Below are 24,902 nucleotides of genomic sequence, written 5' to 3'. Positions count from 1 at the left end.
ACAGGAACACTGCAAAGACAGTGGGATATATTGAGTAAGCTTAGACAAACAGAAGTAGAATACAAGCTTGGCTTACCGTGATGGGGCTGGGGACTGCAGCTACCATAATGCCAATGGTGGGATGTGGGGAGAGCAGGGCTGGGCTTCTACAGGTAATGGAGCCGACCCCAGGCGTGCCCCCGTCAGCCCGCCTGGCCTGAGCCTCTCCGGGGAGGGGGGAGTGCAGCATCTGCTCCTGCTGCTTCTTCTGGATCTTCCGCTGGAGCTGCTGCTTGGCATCGATGGAGGGAGAGGGCAGGGTCTTCACTTGGGACTGGAAGGAGTGGGCTTCAGCTGTGGGTGCAAATGCTGAGGATGGGAGTGGCGTTTTAACTCCTAAAGGGAGGAGACAGAGGAAGACAAACAGGTTAACACATATTTTGGGTAAACAAATTGTCACGGTCCTCCTAGGCAAAGCAGCTTCTATTTTGCAGGAAGCATAATTATCAGACTGGGCACACACTGGTTGAATCAATGTTGTTTCCACATAATTTCAATGAAATTAAACCAATGTGGAATAGACATTGAATTGACATCTGTAACTAATGGGATGGCTTTTAGGGACTGACAGGAGGAGGTATGTAAATGCACTATAGCAGGTCAATGAGAAGAATCTGCCACTAGATGGAAACCTTTCACTGTTCACCATACATGAGGCAGTGAAAGGAAAAGTGAAGTTTGACTATCAACACATACAGTGCATACTGACAGTATTCAGATCCCTTGACTTTTTTACATTACAGCCTTATTCTAAAATGGCAAAGCAAAAACAGGTTTCTATACATTTTTGAAAATGTATAAAAAATAACAGATACCTTATTTACATAAGTATTCAGACTCCTGTCTATAAAAGGTCCCACAGTTGACAGTGCATGTAATAGCAAAAACCAAGCCATGATGTCAAAGGAATTGTCCGTAGAGCTCTGAGACAGAATTGTGTCGAGGCGCAGATCTGGGGTACTGAAACATGTCTGCAGCATTGAAGGTCCCCAAGAACACAGTGGCCTCCCTCATTCTTAAATGGAAGCAGTTTAGAATCACCAAGACTCATTATGGAGCTGGCCGCCAGGCAAAACTGAACAAATCGGTGGAGAAGGGCCTTGGTCAGGGAGGTGACCAAGAACCCGATGGTCACTCTGACAGAGCTCCAGAGTTCCTCTGTGGACAAGGGAGAACCTTCCAAGGAGGACAGCAATCTCTGCAGCCCTCCAATAATCAGGCCTTTATGGTAGAGTGGCCAGACGGAAGCCACTCCTCAGTAAAAGGAACATGACATCCCGCCTGGAGTTTGCCAAAAAGGCACCTAAAGACTCGCAGACCATGAGAAAGACAATTCTCTGGTCTGATGAAACCAATATTGAATTCTTTGGCCTGAATGCCAAGCATCACGCCTGGAGGAAACTTGGCACCATCCCTACAGTGAAGCATGGTGGTGGCAGCATCATGCTGTGGGGATGTTTTTCAGCAGCAGGGACTGGGAGACAAGTCAGGATCGAGGGAAAATTGAACGGAGCAAAGTACAGAGAGAGATCCTTGATGAAAACCTGCTCCAGAGCGCTCAGGACCTCAGACTGGGCCGAAGGTTCACCTTCCAACAGGACAACGACCCTAAGCACACAGAAAAGACAACACAGGACTGGCTTTGGGACAAGTCTCTGAATGTCCTTGAGTGGCCCAGCCAGAGCCCGGACTTGAACCCAATTGAACATCTCTGGAGACCTGAAAATAGCTTTGCAGCGACGCTCCCCATCCAACCTGACAGAGCTTGAGAGGATCTGCAGAGAAGGGGAGAAACTCCCCAAATTCAGGTGTGCCATCTTGTAACGTCATACCCAAGAAGACTCTAGGCTCTAATAGCTGCCAAAAGGTGCTTCAACAAAGAACTAAGTAAAGGGTCTGAATACGTATGCAAATCAGTTTAATTTTTAATACATTTGCAAAAATACCTAAAAACCGGTTTTTGCTTAGTCATTTTAAAAATAAGGCCGTAACAACAAAATATAGAAAAAGTCAAGGGTTCTGAATACTTTACGAATGCACTGTATTGTATTGTCACCTGTTGGTGTACCAGTCATGACCGTGAGGGCTGCCACAGATTTGGTGCCGATGTAGTGGCTGTTGAGGAGGAAGCGAGCCAGGTCCTCCACAGCATCAAACTGGCGACTCAGCACCTTCTGGGCCCACTCACACACCAGGCCACAGGCCGCAGAGCGCACCTCTTCCTCCGCACTGCACAGCTGACCTGAGGCCTCCAGCACCTCACACTGAAGCACAACATGGGCACATGTACAGGTGTTAAGAATTAAAGTCATATATATCCCTGTATTACCTTTAGTTCAATATGAAGCCTCAAAATGTGGTCCTTTTCTTAACACGTTACATTAAATAAAGTTATGTTATGGTTGGACTACAGTTAGGCAAACATTTCGTATTTAAATAGATTTAAGAAAATAAATAAGTAAGGTAAAGACCTTGAGAGGAAGGCAGACAGACAACTTACCCCGTCCCCTGTTTTATGTAACTCCAGGTTCGGTAAAGATGGCATGTGGACAAAGGCTTTCTTCCTCAGTCCACTATAGCAGTATGTGAGCAGAGGTTAAGGTCAAAAAAACTGAACTGTCAAACATTTAAGAGTTAATTTATGGATTTGCTAAAATGTGTTGCTTGTTTGTCTGTAAAGAGCAGGGCTTCAGGGACCATTCTAGACATAAGAGACTGGGATTTCCCCACAGGATAGGGTAAGAAACATACCTCAGGGCAGAAGGTCAGCTGTCACTCAGACAGATCTGAGGAAGAGCCTTGTCACCCGAAGCTGAGACAGCTATCTCCCAGTCAGCATCAGTCACTAGTCACTCCACTACTAATCCCTCAGCCCCTCAGGCCTCTCACACTCCCACTGAACCTTCTCTTCCCCCTCCAACCTTCGGAGCTGTGACCAACTCCACTGCCAAAATAAGGCACTGTGGATTTGTGGTGAGAGCTAGACTTTTATCAGATTCTGGTGTGTGAGAGTGTGACAGCAGGTGCTCCCTGCTGAACACTTGCATACACTTAGGAGGTGTCTCACACAACCAGGCAAAGAGCTACTCAGAGTTATAGCACAGTTATGAATGACTCACACAAAACAAATAATAAAATTGACAAACAGGTCCAAGACTGTGACCTTGAATTAACTTGTACCTTTGTAGAGTGTGTATTACATTTGGAAAAATAAAATAGTTCATTTAAAAAAAGGGAGATATAGATTACTAAGCAAGCCACAGCTCAAGATGATCTGATTTTACTTTTGAGTTTCAGTTGCTATTGCAACCACCATATAAAAACAAGGTCTATTTCAGAAAGACTCTTCGCATTGAAAATAAAAACTGCATGCATATGCAAGTATTTTATACTATTCTATTTTCCACCTCAACAAAATAAGGACCAAGTCACTTGTCACTTTACTAATTTAACGGACGCTAATCTCATTGGGGACTGTATCTTTGCCAAGTCTAGAGTCGTGATCTCATGGAAAAGACATTTCACAAATTGTTTCCTGAAGGTCAAGAACACAGTGATTCCCCTAAGTGTCTCTGTCCTACTATACTACTCTCCAGGCACCGGCCGCTTTATTTGATTTAATTTCAGTTCTATATTTAGAGGCTCCATGAACTGACACAACAGATGTTCTGCGACCAGAGTCCAGAGAGGCCAGATTGTTCGCTACAAACGATTCCAGTGAAGGATATTTTGATTTGCCTCTCATGCCAAGTCGACGGGCCTTCATGTTTGGAAATACATTTTTCATGATCTTTCCAAAGTCCGCCGCACTCAATGGGTGGTAGCAGAGATTGTCACAATAGCTCCTGAAACAAACAAACAAACCAGACAGAGGCAGACAGCCAGACAGACAGACAGACAGACAAGGCATTGGAAATCTCAGTAAAACCAAATAAACTGTTAAATATCAAATAAAGACAATCATATCAAAACAGTGACATCTGGGTGAAGACGTTCCCAAAGAAATCTGAACCATTATTAGTACTTTCAATTGCAGTGAATGAGTAAGTCAAACTGTGTGTTACATAACAGTCACATAGCATTTCAGACTTTCCGTTCTAGTGTTACCGACACATGGTGCACATCTTTTCCCATGCTTTCTGCATCTATTTATATTGCTGCTTTGGCTGGCAGTATGTAGATCCTTCATAGCTGGCAGTGTATGGTAAAGGTTTATTTATTTAGTAACAGCCAAATGTTATGTACTTTCATAACATGTATCTCATGTCATAAAATAAAACGGCCATACAAATGTGTACCTTGTTCTTGTGAAACCTCTTAGAAGTAAAGTACTCATGGAAATCAAAAGTAAATCCATTTATTTCCACCTGGAATGGAATTGAACCTAAAATACCTGTACACAGTGCTATCAATATGTTTCTAAATTGGTGTGGTGTCCCTTTCTAGAACATCAAAACAGGACAGATTTTTGTTTGTATTGAACAATGTTATTGATTTGAAAATGACCCGAGCTGGGCAAAGTCCCCTTAGATTCACACTTCCCTATGTCCCCTTTCTCAGTCAGATACCCACTTGTACTCGTCATAGACCTCCTGTTTTGGCAGAGAGGTTTCTGGGTGTTCCTCTAGGTGATTGCGGATCCAGTTGAACGCGTGCATCTGCTGAGTGCGGCTTGATGACATGGAGCTCTGATCACTGCTAGAGAAAGCAGTATTGTAAATAACCTGACTGTCGGATGTACCTTTCCCGCCACATTTTTCAAACCCAACCAACACACATCACCCCCATGTCTCTGTGTTGTAAGTGAGAGAGGTTTTATGTACCATGACAGTTCTCCAGGACTGGCAGACCCTCTCTCAGTCCTGATGGGCATCGTGTGGAGTGTTGGGGTGGAGGTGTTGAGGTGATGAGGATTAGATGTGGAGAACAAGTAGGAATTGATCATTGTATGATATTGACAACATCAATGAGCAGCGTGTGTGTGTTTGTGTGTCACCTGATCCTAAACTAACTTCAAGCCACTGCCCCTGGACACTTGGGGAGATGAGAGAGGATTGGATAAGTTCAAACAATATGGGGAAATTCCTCTTAGCCCATCATAAATAAAGCTATTATAGTATTCCTTAGGCCTAATACATATCCAATCATCTCAGATCGACACACATTCCTAGGGAGTAGGGGTAGGGTCGATTTGGAATGTATATACACACACAAACACAACAGGTCAAATATACATTAGAGAGAGAAGACAAATCTACATATTTTGCTAAAAGGTAAAACGTGAAGGGTTGAGGAAAGATGTTATTAATACGTTATTAAGTAAGGACTTTCAATGAGAACACACACACAGGTGGTAGTCAAGTGGGAAGTCAATATCAAATCAATGTTTTTTTTTATTTATTTTTTTAAATGCCAAATATTATTTTCTATTAAAAATAGAATATTTGAACACACATCTAACGGGTAGTCCTAAGTGGGAATTCAATATTAAATCAATCAATGCAATGATAAAAATAAAAAAAACAGCCAAAGCTTATTTGCGCTCTAAGGGAGAGTTTAGCATAACGAGCAGAGTTTGACATAACAACAGTCCAATCTAATGTTGACAAGCATTGTAGTAGATGTGGGGATGGGGTAGGGTGCAGAACATCTATATTATGCTACTAGGCTAATGGATAATGGGGAAGATGAACAACAGGCTAAGTAAGTCATGTGCAAATGGCGTGGAACTACATGCAGACATGACACAAAACAAATGTTGTTCAATCAAATGAAAAAAAGGATAAATGACCTTTTTTCACTGTTGCTGGGACCAGAAGGCAACTTAAGGTAGAGGTAGAGTTTCTCGATGTCTGTAAACGTCTCCACATCTTTCTGTAAAAGCAGCGCACAGGGAAGAAGAGGGATTTAATAACAAACGTGTTAATATATTTTTTAAGTGCAAAAAGAAAAGTTATGTTCTGTCATCCCTGTGAGTAGGAGTGTTCATGGTAGTGTCTTTATATCACTCCACTCCACTGACTCAACGTGCTCTACTGATATCTCCCTCAGACCAAACATGAGAAAATAAATGCTTCTTTTCATTCTCACTACTACAATAATCCACCAATATACATTCCACAAAGGCTGACAGGTTGCCTTCTACTCCAGCTGGAAGAGCATGAATAACACAGAAACGTTTCCTATTTAAAATGATCCATTCTTAGTCTACTCTCCACTGAGTGAAGTCAGGTGCTTTCATTGTTTCTGATGTAGTAACAAAGAAAGCTAAGTGTTTCGTTGTACAATGTAGGACATTTTGAAGCACCATCAGTGTAAAAATGTTAATTAAACAGTTATGAAATGTAAGACAAAGACTCTTCAGTTCCAGAGAAACCTAAAACAACCATTTCAAACAGCCCCTTTAGTTCGGTTGGACTAGTTTGAACATTATCAGCACCCGGGAGCACACGAAACAAATGTTTTTGTCCAATAAACAAATTACTTGCATGGACACGTGTTTTCGTTTAGGAGTTTTAGTTCATTTGACATTTGGCAATGTGAAACCAACTGGACCAAATACATTAACAAATAATCAAACTTATTTGAACTATAGTTAAAAACTGTGTGTGAAAAACACAACACACAATGTTCAGGAACAAATACCCCCCCCCACACACAAGAAAACAAAAACATGGATGATCCTGCAAATGAGATTAGGGATGTAAAGGAGAGATTACACAATCCAGGAAGAGAGGGAAAGGGGTGGAAATTGCCACAGAGAGAACCACTGATCTTGATGAGGTCTCGTTCAGAAGGATCCTGGATGCATCCTGATAAACAGTGCTCGAGCTAAGATCAATGTGGACGAGTGTCAGGATAAACAAAATTACACAAAAACCTTCAACCTCTTGGATTCTGAATGTTTCTAAAACGTGTGTGTGCAGTAAATACCACAGGGTGTTAAAGATCAACACAGGGGGTCCTCATCCCTGCCACAATGACAAAAGCCATGAGGAAATCTCTTAATGAGATCAAACAAATGTTTCCAACGAGGGGACAGGGTTAGTTTGTGGTCTGAGTTCGGTTCGCTAGAATTCCGACTGTCCAGTTCCCTTTTTTAGGGCAATTGGAACAGTAAACTTCCGAGGTTCCCTTGTCATTATTCCCACACCACACACTAGACTACAGCAACACTGTTTCCCCAGCCATAAATCCTCACATTGGTGCCACAAAGAGAAGATGGTGATGCGCAGGTTCGCAGAAAATAAGTGTGCCGTTTTTGGATATTGGACACCGTTTTGGGATATTGATTTTAGCGCTTGTCAAGGATGCACAGAAATACCAAAATGTGTGTGGAGTTAATTCAGATTTGTTTGAAATGTGATCTATAAGCTAAGAGAGCTTCATAACTCGATTGTGTGGTTTGAATAGTGTGAGAAGACCTCATGAGACATATGATATCCGTTATTTTAAAGAGGACTATATGTGAAAACCCCTTAACAGAAGACCTTGAAGGAACATAAGGATAAATATGAGGTGATGGAGCCCTGCAATATCCAGAGGGGGTTGTTGCAGCTACCATGGGACAGTGTTATAACTTTAACAAACACTGGTACCTGCTAACCTAACAAACAGACAGTCTTTGGGGGTGGAAAAAATGCATTTTAAAGTTCATTACTTTCTATTTCTTTTTATACAGTTATTTGCGGTTAGTCAAATAATGCTGGAGGCAGACTTTTCCATGTGAATTCAGATGATTAGGGTGTCACACAGACGCCTTCGACTTGGGTAGCTGGGCTACAGCCCTATGACATGTTTTACAACACATCAACATACATTAACTGAGAAAACCGTTTCAGTATTTGGAAGCTATTTCACTGAGTGACTTTGGAAGGCATGCCAAAAATTCCCCACCAAAACAGAGGAGGTAGCCTAAATCTGGTATTTGTATTTTCAGGGTTTTGAGGTGGGGGCAGAGGGCCTGGCACGTGCAGCACTGGGTCGCACAGATGTCGTGACAGAGGGGCTTTGGGGCTGTGTCACGCCATGATCTGATCTCCACTGCTCAGTGACCACCTCCACTCCCCGCCGGGCATTGCACTAGCAGCACTACAACAGCAAGTGGCCACACATGCCACAGATAAGTACAACTTACAACAGTAAACAAACAAGCAAGCACTGGATCACGCTTGCACTCTTACTCACTGTCGGTTTCTCGCTTAAACCTCCCTCTCAATCACACAGACACAAGCTTTGAAACGTGCTGGCGCACACACACACTTAAGTCCCCGTGGATTGATGGGGAATTTAAACATTTTATGGTTGAGGGAGGAGGCAAAAGGAATGGCAAATAAGTCTGCCTGCACAACCGATTGGCAAATGTATTGCAAATTGAGAAATCATATGACTAAACTGAATAAAAAGAAAAAGAAACTACACTATAAAACACTGACAAAGAATGATAGTAAAAAGCTTTGGACCCATAATAAATATAAAACACACACACACACACACACCTACCTAAGCTCAGCTGTGAAACACAATACACAGACTCAAAAAATAAACAAACCACAATCTGTATCTCACCCTCTCTCTACCCCAGTACTACGATGGATAATGGCAGTTGAACCCAACCCAGTTCAGTGTTTGGAGGATGGCTGGGCCCAGAGCTACAAACAGGAAACAGCCCTCTCCAACACGCTGCTTCAAAGGGAATAGGGAAGATGATAGGGCGGGGCAGGGGTGATTTAAATTCTGCTGGAGTAGAAGGCGGCAGACGAGAGACTTTGGCTCCAGGCACAACTCTCCAACACGGAGCGGGAGGGCCCTGCAGGGGGAGGAGCAGGCTCACACATCATGTTCTGGATTCTTGATGAGCTGCACCGTAGTGGAGCTTTTGCACCAAAATAAAAAAAAACATTCTCATCTGAAGGGGCCATGGTGCCTCTGTCTACTACACAATATTCACTGTTTTAAAACAGTAACCAACATGTGGTACGATTGTTTTGACTAGCACCTAATTATTCTCTTTTTTTTACAAAAACAATTCAGAGGCAAAATGAATAACGTTAATTTAACATGAAGCTGTGAGTTCAATGCACTATTAATTCAAGACCGATTGATGGACCACGACGACAGCATCTAAAAGCAGAAGGGATACAGACAGTCCCATGGCATTTCAATGACCCAACCAACCCCCCATAGAGGAAGTCATCGGAGGTAGCAATAATCCGAGGAATACCTAATCCGGGGGCTAGCAGAGCGGAGCGGGCAGTTAAGCTCACGTAAACAAGCTTTTGTTTAAATGGTGTCTGCTGTAGGACACCAACGCTAGGGAACATCAGACCACCAGACCAGTGCTTTACATTGTGGTGCGGACTGCAGTGGACAGCCAAAACAGCCTGAATGTCCAGAGCAGCATCTCTGACACCAACATTATGGAAAAATAGTTAAATACCCAACACATGACCATAAAGAGAAGCTCTGGGTGCCATAGCAAGGAGGGGACAAACATTCACACACACAACACAGAGATGTTGACAAACATGTCTTGACGGCATGAGTGCACAGAGCCAGACAGCCATAGTCGGATCTGGGGGGGGGGCGTTTGTGCACAGCGCCGGCAGACTGAGATAAACTGAAATCCCCTTGTCGTTAACCCTTTCCCCTGGACTGGCCTCTGCTAGCGGAGTGGTCAGCAGCCCACATCAAACATAGCCACAGCGTACATACACACACACAGTGCTCCAAACCCTGTTCAATTGGTTTCTAAGAATAGACGCATTCGCCCCTCTGTCTTTTCTATTCGCCTCTTTGTTGCTAGGGGAACGGGAGCTCACCAATGGCTAAAGTTATCAGCCACTGAGCAGCGTAAGCGATGGGGGGGGGGGGGAATAAAAATGGCTCACAGACAGACGTCGTGGAGCCAACTGGACTCTCCTTTTTAGAAGGAGAGTCTCATGGAGTGGAAGAGAGTAAACAGACACGCTGCTCTACGTTACACACCCTCTGTCAGACAAAGGAGCCATGACTACTATTGGTCCTTCACTGGCGGAGCACAGGACATCACACCCTGCTGCTGCCAGACAAGCCCCACTACTTCACACAGCATACTTCCAAAGTGGAAGTAAGGATAAGTCCATGTTTTTCAAATACTCAAACCAGACTACAATGAAAGACCAATACAAACTCAACTATGTTTATATGGACAGGGTTGGGGAGTAACTGATTACATGTAATCAGTTAGATGTAAGGGATTACAAAAAAAACTAACTGTAATCCGTTAAATTAACAGTAAAAATATTGTAATCAGATTACAGATACTTTTTAAAAAACTAGATGATTACTTAGAGGATTACTTTTAAATTCAGAAAGGATGTTTGTGAAAAACAAAACAAAAAAAAACACTTGTTTTCTCAATGACATTCAAATCAGTATTGAAAAAAGGTGCAAGTTTATGTTCGTTCCACCTGAGCGAGTCTGACAAGCCTGAGACCACATGATGACACGCCAAATGTGTGATGGATCGCGGAAAAGTAGCGGGAACAGGCTTTTGCGGGCTACAGTCCAAGCTGTCTTCCAATGGTGCGACTGCTGTCGGCATCCAACGATTATCCAACTTGAATAAACGCTTGTAGGTAAGGATGACAGCAGTGGTTTAGTCTACGGCAATACGGATATTGATATCTACATAGCGTATTGATGTGAATTACACTGCTACTCTCACATTTAGCCATTTGTGCCTTATGGATTGTGGTTGTTGTGGATGGCTGTTCAAATATTAAAATATGTATTTGAACCCAATAACGGTTGAATTCAAGAAGTTTAAGCTGATTATCAATCATTGTTTTTGAAACCAGAGGACAGAGTAAAAATAGCTGCACAGTGCAGATCCAAGCCTGTGGAATACAAGTCGGCTTTTTTTCTCTTCGGTAGTGCTCAAAGCATGCCATTCCATGAGCACAGCATTTCTTTTTCAACTCAAATCAATGAGCCCAATCAGTTCTCCATGATGACAAAATCATAAACAACAGAGTAGGGCTGGCTATTAACTCCTTAGTTTTGGGGTCATGCTCAGGTAAAACAATTTGGTTAATTTATACTTCCAAGTCCTATTCTTGAAGATCAAGGGGTATAACATTTATTGGAATGACTGGAATTCTGATAGACTTTGGTTTTTAATGTAAAGATATAATTTAATCGTATTATTATATGTAGTAGAAAGCGATGGGTTAGAAGAAGCCTTCATAACCAACCCATAGAGTAAAATTTAACATCCATATATGGCCAGCTATGTAAACTTTAACATTGATTTATCCTGCAATAGATGTCGTTCAATTGGTAACAACATTTTAGTCTTCTTCTAATGCCTCTTAAGGGGAAAGTAATCTTAAACGGAATGGAATCAGATTATATTACTGAGTTTGGGTAATCCAAAAGTTACGTTACTAATTACAACTTTGGACAGGTAACTAGTAACTAACGGATTACATTTAGAAAGTAACCTACCCAACTCTTTGGGGCGGCAGGTAGCCTGGTTAGAGTGTTGGACTAGTAACCGAAAGGTTGCAAGATCGAAACCCAGAGTTGACACGGTAAAAATCTGCCCTTCTGCCCCTGAACAAGGCAGTTAACCCCCTGTTCCTAGGCCGTTATTGAAAATAAGAATTTGTTCTTAACTGACTTGCCTGGTTAAATAAAGGTAGATTTAAAAAATGAAATATGGATACCAGTAGTCATCACTGCTTGGAAGTACAAGATCCCTCACTGTTGGCAATGGTCTACTTTCATTACCGCTGGTAATTAGTTCAGTATCAAAGTTTTATCCCATCATGCAAGTGATAGTGATTGAAATAATTATGTCGTAGCTAGGCAGGCTTTGGGAAGAGGACCTGTCTTTTCTGTATTGGGCTGGCCGATATGGCCTAAAAATCTTCTCGATTATGGGCGATTCACAATATATGTCTCTATTTATTTGTTTTATCTAAATAAGCTTTGATGTACAATTAAAAAGGTAAAATACCTTGCATTTCAAACAGTCAGGAATAATCTAATGAATTCTGGGCTTGTAAAATTACATCTAGGCTAAATCTAAGCCTTCCACAACCATAAGACCCACTAATAATTGAATTATTTGATTAAAATAGTTTTACCTTTTTTTTTTGCAATAATCACTGATCTGGATTTCAAGTCTATGAAAATGCCAATTTTGTTACAAATGTAACCAGAACCATGCACATCCACTCATAATGACCAAATTCTGGTAGCAGGCATTATAGAAAATTAACACGTCTCATAAACAATCTCAAGCACAAGCCTACGTGCTTGAGATTGTAGCCAGCTAATCTTTATATTTAAAGTCTAGAGTAATTGGATCTATTTGCTTGCTAACAAGGTAGAACAGTTGAACTGTTATGAATACACCCTCCGGTCCGTCTCCAACTGTTTGAACGACTGTGTTCACTTTGTTTAGATGTTAAAATCAAGTGGCCTACCTGGATAAGATGCTTATCTCTCAGAATGAGAACGGGTTGCCAGTTCCTTATATAAATGTGTATTTTCATGCTCATTGAACATTTTTAAAACCCAGACTAGACATCTAGCACATAACAGTATGTGACTAAAATGCTGCTAGCAGTAGGTGGTACCGCAATGTCTCGCACGACAGAAACTGAGCATACATTTTCCACAATCATGTTCATTGAGACTCTCGTTTTAGTAGGGTCTGCTCTGTTCTAAATTTTGGGAGTTGAGACATAAAAAGGTTATCGTTAGAAGGGGAAATCTATCAATTCTGTTGGACCAAACCTAAAATGCAAATAGCAAGTTGAAACTGCTTGTCAGAGAGGTTTAAGTGATCTTTCGGCTTTGTTGTTGTGAGTGGCAGGGGGAGGGGCTTGGTGTCTCTGGCGAGTGTGAAGGTGCAGTGTACACAGCACTGAAGGATCGAAGGAGACGAGACCAAAAAGAAATGCTCATAAAAACATGCGCTAAAACATACATTCAAATTAATTCCATATATTACCCAGCCCCACTTCTGCAGTCATTCAACATCAGCCACCTACAGACCTTACATCTCTGAAGTCCATTTGTACTTTGACTGGCCTGGGTCAGAAGACCCAACAAACTACAGCAAACAGCACCCTTCGCAGGGCAAGGGTCCACACTTGGATGACAATCCTAAATGAGTCAGTGTCAGCAGACAGTCTACACTCCCCTGCACCTTCACAAGGCCAAGGTTAAATACCCATCCACCACCATCCATAATCATATATCAGTCCCCTCGGTACCAGCAACATCAACAGAACAATTATAGCCTGGTTGTATTCTCACGCCAACAACAACACTATAGCTTTTTGTTGGGTGAAAGACAAGTTCATAAATGGCAGTTACACAACTAGCTATGCTATGTGTCGGCAAAACTGAGCTATGGCGTCAACCCGACAACTTTATTACCGAGTCTGATACCATCTAGGAGAATGAGCTAGACGTGAGAGGAACCCTGATTGGTTGTGTTGAGGCTCAGAGAAATTGAAAGCTATTAGAGGAAACGATAACACACAGGGAGATAAAATGGTAATTAACGGGTTAAGCCTCTGGTTACATTGGCTTGCTACTGTACATGATCTACTTTGTCTCAACCACCTGGCAGATGACCTCTCTCTCACATCACAAGAACCATTAACCTCAGTCTTCCAACTGAACCCAAAGCTCTACAGTGAATGAATATTCACACAAAGGGCAGCTGAGGACATCTGAACAGAACCAGTTCGATATGAGGCCAGACACCAGAAAGAGATGCATCATGCAGACCCTGATGGTAGAAGACTATATATATTACTAAGACATTAATAGTGGAGCGTGGGCTGGGCATTAGTGATTCAACACACACAGAGATGGGTTACTCCACTGAAAGACTAAAAACGCCCACCTCTCCCCAGAGACCACTCTCACATCTCCATAAGACACAGTCTGAGGCAGGAAACAACCACAGTGTATCAACACAAGTTTCATTATTGATGTGTGTTCTACTTATCACCACCGCTGACACATTCAAAGTCTGTAAATGAAAACAGAGGGAGAGAGAGCGGTTAATATTAGACGCTAGTGCTTTCCCATGTCCTCTAGAAATCCTTAAGAGGCAAAGAAAACAAAGTCTGTCGGAATTGAAAAACACAAGACCCATGTGGAATACAACTGAAGGCATTAACCTTTAATGAGCGTAACTGATGCAAGGTGGCATGTGAGATCGCAACATTTAGCGCCGTAAAGCTGACTGGAGCACGGGAGCAGACTGGAGCTGACTGGAGCATTGGAGCAGACTGGAGCTGACTGGAGCATTGGAGCAGACTGGAGCTGACTGGAGCACGGGAGCTGACTGGAGCACGGGAGCTGACTGGAGCACGGGAGCTGACTGGAGCACGGGAGCTGACTGGAGCACGGGAGCTGACTGGAGCACGGGAGCTGACTGGAGCACGGGAGAAGACTGGAGCACGGGAGAAGACTGGAGCACGGGAGAAGACTGGAGCACGGGAGCAGACTGGAGCACGGGAGCAGACTGGAGCACGGGAGCAGACTGGAGCACGGGAGCAGACTGGAGCACGGGAGCAGACTGGAGCACGGGAACTCATGCGTGTATTGCCGACTCTGGCATCTGCCATGAACATGGAGACTTGTGTGACACTTTAGGGCTCCAGGGATTCTGGATTCTGCACTTAACATTACACGAGACAGGACTTTAACCACTGGGATTGGGGTCCCCTTTCACTGAGGAGAGAGAGGCAAGACAGGTCAATGAGGACAAACACCCGTTGACCTCCTTATACAGTGGGGCAAAAAAGTATTTAGTCAGCCACCAATTGTGCAAGTTCTCCCACTTAAAAAGATAAGAGAGGCCTGTAATTTTCATCATAGGTACACTTCAACTATTTTGTCTTTACACAGCTCAGTGAAATCATAGGATAGGGTGAGGTGGCTTGGGGATAAATGTCCTCAGTGATTCCCCATCTTAACAGACATTCAGATAGAGGCGAACAAGGCATCCGCAGGGAGGTATGTCATGGGTCTTATTGCTAATCCTGTCACATTCAGAATATACAGACCAAGGTGGCTCTGAAACATAATACTACTTCAAACACCCTTGGGCCCAGTTCAGCTGAGATCTCCCTTCATTCAAATGCCACACACACAAGTGCGCAGGAACGCACACTCACACGTACACACACACACTTAGCGCATCAGACTTAGCTCAGGAAGTGTATTGAAGCATTAACAAGTGATGCTTTAATAACAATCAGCTTGGATCACCAAGTTACCCAATTGTAAATTTCAAAAAAAGAATTACAATAATTTGCAATCACCATAATTTGCAAATAAATTCATTAAAAGTCCTACAATGTGATTTTCTGGATTTTTTTCTCTCTCATTTTGTCTGTCATAGTTGAAGTGTACCTATGATAAAAATTACAGGCCTCTCATCTTTTTAAGTGGGAGAACTTGCACAATTGGTGGCTGAATAAATACTTTTTTGCCCCACTGTATGTGTAGCCTGAGTGCAAAACGCAGGCTACAATGTAGCAGTGGTGGTGGGTGATTTGATTGCTTTGACAGGTCTAGCCGTCTATCCTCAACATACCTGTTGGTAAGATACACCTCTGACAAGCTGAAGCTCATCCTGCAGTATTGACAGGTTTCCCAGAGTAACTAGAGTGTAGCCTTGACCTCTGCTCAGTCTCCTGCCGGCAATGCACTGGATCTTACCTTAGTGTTGTATAGCTCCCATCTCTATTGACATGCAAAATATTTCTATACTTGGTCCATTACAGTACATAGGCTAAATCCTCACGTGAACACACGTAAACATATTGAACTTTCAGGTAAGCCATGTGCTGCAGATGTCAATAGGAGATTTGTGTGAAAGTTTGACTGAGTTATGTTCAAGTATGTCAAGGTGGGTTTTAGATGATAATGTATGTTCAATCACACCGTGGTTGACTGAATTTCAGTTGAAGGCCAGAACCTATGAGCAAAAACACAAAGGGCTAAAAAGATGAGGTGATGACAAAGAGACATGACCACTGGTTTGGTTACAACACCAAACACAGATGTAAATCATTTCATCCCATCTTCTGGAGACCATTACGAGCCAAATACTGTGTAGTATAACTATAGGACTCATGAAGTAAGATTAAATGGGTTAGTGGAGTTTCAGTGAGATCATTCAACAGGACAGAGCAGTATTTTGTCAGCAATAGCTGTTTCATAACAGGGCTACTTTCAGCTCTGACATCAAGTGTGGTATAAATAAGTCAAACATAAGACCACCTGTTTAAATACTACATTCAGAGTAGATGGCAATGCTGCTTCTCTTCATCCTCTAACAGTCTCACAACACTGGCGAGGAGGTGAGAAAAGCACAGAGATTACATTTCAGACACCTAAAATTGACCTTACCTTATGCTTACCTTAAGTCAAAAACCAACCTTAAAGTATAAGAATTGTGAACAGTGCATACATTGTGGTTAAAGGCTTTATGACAAGGAAAACTCACCAAAATATTGTCCACCTTTGACTGTACAGATTTACTGAAAAAAAAGAGAAACATAGGACAAATTAGTATGAAAAGTATAACGTGAGCACCATGCATAAACCGGATTTATTAATAAATCATTGTAACCTAAGGCATGAGACAACCCTCCCACCCGCTTCTCCCTGGTCATAACCAATATATCCCAGGAACATGTTGTCTTATGTAAAAATGGATACAGACACTACATAAATGTCCTATAGCACTCAATGCCTATTAATAACACCTCCCTCAGAAAGTCCTTGACAGTCATTGAGGGGACTTCAATCCAGTACCCGGGCCTAATCCATATAAATAAGTACCGTAAGATCTGACTTGACCTCAAGGCAATGTCATACAGCTAGAAACACAGAAAAGAAAGTCAACCTATCATTAATTCATCCCACAGCATATTAGTCAATGGACCTATAAAGAGACAGACAAGCTCTCTCAGACAGGCAGTTAAAATCAAATAGAGAAAACGGACTCACTGACTGTTGGTTACAATCGTTCAGACAGCCTGCTACAGTTCCTCACAGTGAAGTGAGCGAAGAGGCTGCTAATGCTTTACAGTCAGAGATTATCGTGGCCCCTTGCTGAGTCCGCCCACTCAAAAACAACACACATCTACACCCATAGCCTGAATTGACCCAATTTCCTCTCCATAGCCTTCAGAAATATCACGTGAGGCAAGGCCAAGATATTGGTGTGAACCACAACACAACTCAAAAGGTTGAGAGATGCCAAATTGTAAAAATTATCACTCAGTGTGTGTGTGTGTGACTACACATTCTGCAGCTCAAGAGGTGCGTGGTCCATGACACTTCTCCAAATGAACCACATGGTAAATCCCTCTCTGTGTGGCTCAGCCCACATTCAAGTCAGTTTACCTGGACAACATAGTAGGAGATGGTAAATTGGCTCTCATGCAATGGCCTCTCATACTACTAAGAATCAATGCAAGAACTGGTCATAATGAGGCAGGCTGGTCCTATTTGATCATCTACTACAATGAAGGGGCAGAACCTAGGACTTACTTACTTGTTAAGTAAAAGTAAAGGTTAGGTTCAGATGTCAGGTTGTTGCTGTGTGATATGGGGCCAGGTCAGACTGAGGGGCTGTTACTAGGTTACTCAGGGCAGGGCAGAATCAGGAGACTGTTATTAGTGGTGACAGAGAAAGTAAGCTTTAATGGACTGTTACTAGGTGATGCCAGGATTTCTCAGTGTTGATAATAAGCAGGTCTGCCAGGTTCCTCTCATTAAGCTGTTTCTAGGTAAGGCCAGGCAGGTACCGAGAGAGCGCCTCGTTAAGTCACTGTTGCTGTGGGGAGCTGGGAGGGGATTGGGAAAGGGGAAGACAGGATTTAGATTCTCCCTGCCAGCTCCTTACTGCACATTACTCCAGTTTTAAATGTTCTGCAGCAATTATACCCCAAATTCTGGTCATACAGAGCCTGAGTATGACTTAACAAGCTCTGCCTAGAATCACTTAGTCTGGAGTAGAACCTCACTTGGCAGGGTACACAATAATGTTGATGACTGGCATTACAAAGGGGGTTTAGGGGTAAATCAACCTGCAGTGTAACAATGGCACAGATTCCTCTGACATTATTATAAATAAAATAAAAAATTCCTGTGGGTCAGAGTCTGAGTTTGTGTTCCTATAGAACAGCCATCCTTTCCTGTCCCTAAATTCTGAGTTTGGTGATTTTCATGTGAAACATGGACCCATTACTATGCAATAAATGTACGTTGAGACTGAGGAAGTCTGGTTTCTAAACACATCCTGTTGAACCCTGGGCTGGCAGTAGACTAGCGCAGCTCTGAATGATGAACCCACTCACCCTGCCTATGTTGGCCTAATTCATCTATATCCAAGTTGCACTAGGTAAACTTCAACATGTCTGATCTAATTATTTTAGTGGCATGCACCAAACACCACAGCTTGAGATTTACATGATTGATTGTATATATTTGCAGGATTTTGTCTCTCACAACAACCTTTCTGCACTAAGCAGCTAACTGCTGCGTGTTTTGAATTACACGTAGCTACCCAGTTCAGAAATCCTTGAATGAACTAATGTGCCTACATCTACCACACAACGGGTCTTATTTCAGCCTTTTAATAAAAGTCAAAACACAAATCAACATTCTAAAACCATTACTGGTAATATGATATGAAATAATAAACACTAAACCTAAAATGTTACATTAATAGGGACTGTGTCTATCATTTTTTCCTGAAAAGCACCCTGATTACCAAAGGCAGCAGAGCAGACTGTTTGTGTCCCCCCCCCCCAGCTGGCCCCTCTTGCACTCCCCCTACTGAACGTAAACAACAGTCAGGGCCGCCAGTAAGGGGCAGCCCTGGCTGCTCACTGTCCACCATCTTGCCTCAATATGGCTGCTTCAGGGAGAAAGAGGATTGCCTGACATTCACCTCTAAACCTCAGCAACCGCAGACAGTGGCCTGACACTGGGGAAGGCTGGAGTATGAAAGCTGTGCTATTCTGAATTATCAACGTGGGTAAACCCTCCAACGGCGAGCAGACATCCAACCCTGTTGAACCTCTCGGATCTCATAATCTTCCACTAGAGTGGTGATGGTGAATCTTAAACTGAAGCCTGACATACCATCAGAACAGCCACCAAATTGAGTGTGGAGCAGATACAGTCCACTACAGTTCAGAGTTTCAACTGAATAGCACAACTGGGAGTTAAAGTTCATAACAACTGGCCTATGAATCAGATCTAACATAACTTTCAAAGATTTAAAGACAGTAGGTCAACTGTTAAATATAGCTACCACCAAAGACGAGACCTAGCTCCACTCCAGTCAGTCAAACGTTGAAAGTCACCATTTACCCACACAGAGGTTTTTTCAGGACACAGACAGTCTCATGGCTGGTGAAAACTCAGTGAGTACGGGCTTAACTGATTGTCAGTGTACAGCTCTATTAAAAAATATAAATATAAATATAAATATATATACATGTACAAGCCATCGGGTGCTGAAAGCATAATCTTCTACACACCTTCCTCCCTTTTAACTGGCACCTTGTTAGTGTGCAAATACTCCCAAGCATAGGAATGTTGTGGGTCTCCCAACTGCATTAATTAGGAAGAATTATGGCTGACCTCATTTAGTCGACATGCTGTTGGTCGACCAAAATGTCTTTAGTCGAGCAGTAGCAAACACTAAAACCATGGTGTACAAGACAACTGTCTGATTTGCGCGTCTGAGTGGACTAATCCATTGTGCAGGCCGTAACAGTCCATCACTCTAAAACATGTGCTACTGAAATTGTATATGGTTAAAGACAATGGTGCAACATTAATAAACCCCAACCTAATTAGGTCTATAATCAATAGCCTAACTGTTAAAATGTGCCTGGCTTTATAAATTCATCCATATATAATCTATAGAAATAAGAAATCCTGCTTCTGTTGCCTATTTGAGTGTTTGTTTAATAGCCTACTGATTCCGTGAGCACCAAGCATCACGCAACCACAACCATGTCGGATAATTAGATAGACCATTTCACAAATTGGACTTAAATATATATTTTTAAAATATTTGCTATCCTGTAGTAAAGGCTTTACACTTTTATTTTTGTTAGAACGGCATCTATGGTATTACTTATAATTACATTTTCAGATAAATTATAATAACCCTCCTTTTCTTGATCTCATTATTATTACTATTATGATGATCATTATAATAATAAGTAATGTTATTATCATTAGAATGCAGCCTTGTAGAACCACCATTGATCGCGCTCTAGGCCTAAGAGAGCATCCCATTTAGTCTTAATACCGTAACTTACTTAGGCCTGTTTAAATACTTACAGTGCATTCGGAAAGTATTCAGACCGCAGACTTTTCACAATTTGCTACGTTACAGCCTTATTCTGAAATTGATTCAATTGTTTTCCTCAATCTACACACAACACCCCATTATGACAAAGCAAACAGTTTTAGAAAATGTTGCTAATTTATATAAAAAAATTTAAAAAACAGTATTACCTTATTTACATAAGTATTCAGACCTTTTGCTATACGAGACTAAATTGAGCTCAAGTGCATCCTGTTTCCATTGATCATCCTTGAGATGTTTCTACAACTTGATTGGAAAATTCAATTGATTGGACATGATTTGAAAAAGGCGCACACCTGTCTTTATAAAAGGTCACACAGTTGACAGTGCATGTCAGAGCAAAAACCAAGCCATGAGGTCGAAGGAATTGTCCGTAGAGCTCCGAGACAGGATTGTGTTGAGGCACAGATCTGGGAAGGGTACCAAAACATTTCTGCAGCATTGAAGTTCCAAGAACACAGTAGACTCCATCAATTCTTAAATGGAAGATGTTTGTAACCACCAAGACTCTTCCCAGTTAAATAAAATGTTATATTTATAAAAAATAAATACAAATAATAATACTTATTACTTTTTTCAGCGGCAGGGACTGGGAGACTAGTCAGGATCGAGGGCAAGATTAACGGAGCAAAGTGCTGAGAGATCCTTAATGAAAACCTGCTCCAGAGCTCTCAGGACCTCAGCCTGTGGCGAAGGTTCACCTTCCAACAGGACAACGGCCCTAAGCACACAGCCAAGACAACGCAGCGGTGGCTTTGGGACAAATCTATGAATATCCTTGAGTGGCCCACCCAGAGCACGGAAATGAATCAGAACGAACAGCTCTGGAGAGACCTGAAAATAGCTGTGCAGTGACGCTCCCCATCCAACTTGACAGAGCGTGAGAGGATCTGCGAGAAGAATGGGAGAAACTCCCCAAATACAGGTGTGCCAAGCTTGTAGCGGCATACCTAAGAAGACTCAAGGCTGTTATCACCGCCAAAGGTGCTTCAACAAAGTAAAGGGTCTGAATACTTGTGATCAGTTTTGTGTTTTTAATACATTTGCGAAATGTATTTTCGCTTTGTCATTATGGGGTATTGTGTAGATTGTTTTTTTCCCCCTCAATTGAATTCATTTTAGAATAAGGCTGTCACGTAACAAAAATGTGGAAGTCAAGGGGTCTGAATACTTTCCGAATGCACTGTGTATAGGCTACTGTATCAATCATTAATGTCATCACACAGCATACGAGTCATTCATGATTTGAAATGCAATCAAGCATTTTAGTTATAAAATAAAACAAAGCAACCCTTGAAAATAAAACATTCAATTTCGGCAATTGCATTCACAAACGCATGTGACTGTTTTTAGTCTTTACTGTAATAAAAGGCTTTACAAAAAAATCTAACATTACAACATACTCTCGGCTATGCTTAGAATTTATTTAGTGGCGTCTCTTGATCTCCAGTATTTTCCACAACTAGTCAAAATGTATTCCACACATCTGATTTCCCCTTTACCTCCCGAGCAACCAGTAAATAAACATTCCCCCGTTTAGAGTTTGTCATGTCCTCTGCATCCATTTTGCTGCCATATGTGTTATGGTGATCGGAGTTTGCTACAACCAATTTATTGATGTGATGATATGCTATAGATCAGGCCCTATTGGTCTATGTATTGTGATGCATACATGTATCATGTAAAGATAGCAAGGGTTAAGGGAAAAGGGAATGTTTCCCTAAACAAATTAGGGATTTCAGTAACAGAAATTTTCAGTCAGAAATGACTGGTCGAAAGAACAGACGACTCTCGGCCGATGAAGATTTTTTTTAGTCGGGGACAGCCCTAACAAAACTGCATACATTTTTTAACAAGTTCAACAACGAGGAAAGGGTAGAGTGTGTGTATCAGGACATGGCATACACACAAAACGAAAGAAAAAACAACTTCTCTAGATAGTAGGCTTACCTCCCTTCAATGTCACTTAAAATAAACTAATAAAATGTCCTTCAAGCACAGAGCCAGAAACAAAAAATGACCCGTAACACATTTTCAAATGACATTCCTGACATTTGTTAAGTGTTCTTCTGTTGCCTTTGAATTTACAGGCCTATCTAATCTTCAAATAATGTGATGTGTTCACAGAAATCAAGCCACAATGCTTGTTCTGTTGCGTCGCAGGTTTGTATCAGATTCGCTCCAAGCACAAACCAATTCTAAACTGAATTCCAAAAGTTCCTTGAGAGGAAGGTGAGAACGAGGGGGAAAAGAAACAGTATCTTATCATGCTTGGTGGGAATTAATCCATTAAGGGGTCCTCACCACATAACTAAATTTCCTCCTTTATTTGTTAGTTTAATTGAAATTAAGGGCTAACCAAAATGTTCAGTCTCTCGATGTGCAAAACTGATAGAGACATACCCCAAGCGACTTACAGCTGTAATCGCAGCAAAAGGTGGCGCTACAAAGTATTAACTTAAGGGGGCTGAATAATTTTGCACGCCCAATTTTTCAGTTTTTGATTTGTTAAAAAAGTTTGAAATATCCAATAAATGTCATTCCACTTCATGATTGTGTCCCACTTGTTGTTGATTCTTCACAAAAAAATACAGTTTTATATCTTTATGTTTGAAGCCTGAAATGTGGCAAAAGGTCGCAAAGTTCAAGGGGGCCGAATACTTTCGCAAGGCACTGTATATCCCAGGACAAATTAGCTCGCAACAGCAAGCTAGCTAAATAGAACAAATTATTTAGCAAGTGCAAGCTAGCTAGCTAAATTGCCATAAAGGTTTAATGCTTTTCGACCTGTCCCCATATTAATGTAATTGGTTCAGAGTTTGTTTTCATATTTGAACCTGCGTGCCGTGATCGTGTTTGGGGTGGGGGGACAAAATACATTTGCGCACGAGCATAGCCGGTTTGGGTTCCGTGTTACTCAGACAACACCCTCTACTGGTTCACAAGGAAACATTTGCATATTCAAATCTCACTCTCTCCTAAGATTTTGTATTTCTAGCCAAAAAGAAGAAGAGTCATGAAAAAGCAAGCAGCTCTAGCTCTCGTCACTGTATCTCAATGCATTTAAATTGCCATCGATAAAATGCAATTGTGTTCGTTGTCCGTAGCTTATGCCTGCCCATACCATAACTCCACCGCCACCATGGGGAATTCTGTTTACAACGTTGACATCAGAAAACCGCTTGCCCACACATGTGGTCTGCGGTTGTGAGGCCAGTTGGACGTACTGCAAAATTCTCTAAAACGATGTTGGAGGCTGCTTATGGTAGAAAAATTATAATTAAATTATCTGGAAACAGCTCTGGTGGACATTCCTGAAGTCACCATGCCAATTGCACACTCCCTCAAAACTTGAGACATCTGTGGCATTGTGTTGTGTGACAAAACTGCACATTTAGGTGGCCTTTTATTGTCCCCAGCACAAGGTGCACTAACTGGGAAATACATTTGTGCATAACATTTCAGAGAAACAAGCTTTTTGTGAGTCTTGAACATTTCTGGGATCTTTTGTTTCATAGGACCAACACTTTTTTAACCCCTTTTTCTCTCCAATTTCATGGTATCCAATTGGTAGATACAGTCTTGTCTCGTCGCTTCCACTCCCGTACGGACTGGGGAGGCGAAGTTCGAGAGCAGTGCGTACTCCGAAACACAACCCAACCAAGCCGCACTGCTTCTTGACACAATGCCCACTTAACCCGGAAGCCAGATCACCAATGTGTCGGAGGAAACACCGTACACCTGGCGACAGTGTCAGCGTGCATTACGCCCGGCCCGCCACAGGAATTGCTAGTGCGCGATGGGACAAGGACATCCCTGGCGGCCAAACCCTCCGCTAATCCGGACGAAGCTGGGCCAATTGTGCACCGCCTGCCCATATCATAACCCCACCAACACCATGGGGAATTCTGTTTACAACGTTGACATCAACTGCCAAATCAATCCTCAGTCTCCCACTGACTCGAGAGACATGCAAAGCTCTCATCGTAACTTTCCAAAGGGCAGTCCAGCACCACCAGAACCAAGCCAAGGACAGATCTTTTCCAAGGAGGCAGCATTTACTTTTGTGCCAGATCTGCAAATGTAGATCATAGGTATCATCTATCACTCAGGCTGTACTAACATTTAGCTGTACTCACCCAGTCAAGTGTAATATGCACCATTCAGGACGGCAACCTGTAGGTAACATTAGGGCAATTCCATGGTAACAGAATGATGCCAAGACAGATTTTTCACCTTAATATGCATGCCAAAGAACAAACATTGATTGCAAAGTTAATAAACAAACCACAAAAATCTATGCACAAGAACTACTATATTCCACAATGTCCACTGACAATGTTACAAAAACGCATTTACTTGAAGAACAGTAGAGATAGAAAACTTTACAACAGAATGACAGTAAAATCTCTCAGTTTTCGTGACCAAGTTCTCCAAA

The 24,902-nt window shown here is 42.1% G+C and overlaps 1 protein-coding gene across 5 annotated transcripts in view; it reads right to left on the bottom strand.

The window, feature by feature from the left end:
* The window catches only part of LOC139411483 (DNA-binding protein RFX7-like), a 39,283-nt gene that overhangs the window by 7,671 nt on the left and 6,710 nt on the right, over positions 1–24,902 (bottom strand). The window contains exons 1-9 of one of the 5 annotated variants that reach the window (XM_071157919.1): positions 17,077–17,138; positions 16,571–16,604; positions 5,831–5,913; positions 4,863–4,901; positions 4,612–4,734; positions 3,768–3,884; positions 2,540–2,624; positions 2,096–2,303; positions 77–375 (exon numbers count right to left, since the gene is read on the bottom strand). In XM_071157919.1, the coding sequence (XP_071014020.1) occupies positions 77–375; positions 2,096–2,303; positions 2,540–2,624; positions 3,768–3,884; positions 4,612–4,721 (819 nt within the window). In that variant the 5' untranslated portion in view covers positions 4,722–4,734; positions 4,863–4,901; positions 5,831–5,913; positions 16,571–16,604; positions 17,077–17,138. Of the gene's footprint in view, positions 1–76; positions 376–2,095; positions 2,304–2,539; positions 2,625–3,767; positions 3,885–4,611; positions 4,738–4,862; positions 4,902–5,830; positions 5,914–16,570; positions 16,605–17,076; positions 17,139–24,902 lie in introns of those variants that run through there. The other 4 variants (XM_071157915.1, XM_071157916.1, XM_071157917.1 and 1 more) reach the window with 4 other exon arrangements.

This window comes from Oncorhynchus clarkii, chromosome 6 (assembly GCF_045791955.1).
Source record: "Oncorhynchus clarkii lewisi isolate Uvic-CL-2024 chromosome 6, UVic_Ocla_1.0, whole genome shotgun sequence".
Lineage (NCBI taxonomy): Eukaryota > Metazoa > Chordata > Actinopteri > Salmoniformes > Salmonidae > Oncorhynchus > Oncorhynchus clarkii.
Note: the sequence above shows the minus strand (reverse complement) of the source record. Positions and strands in the feature narration are given on the sequence as shown.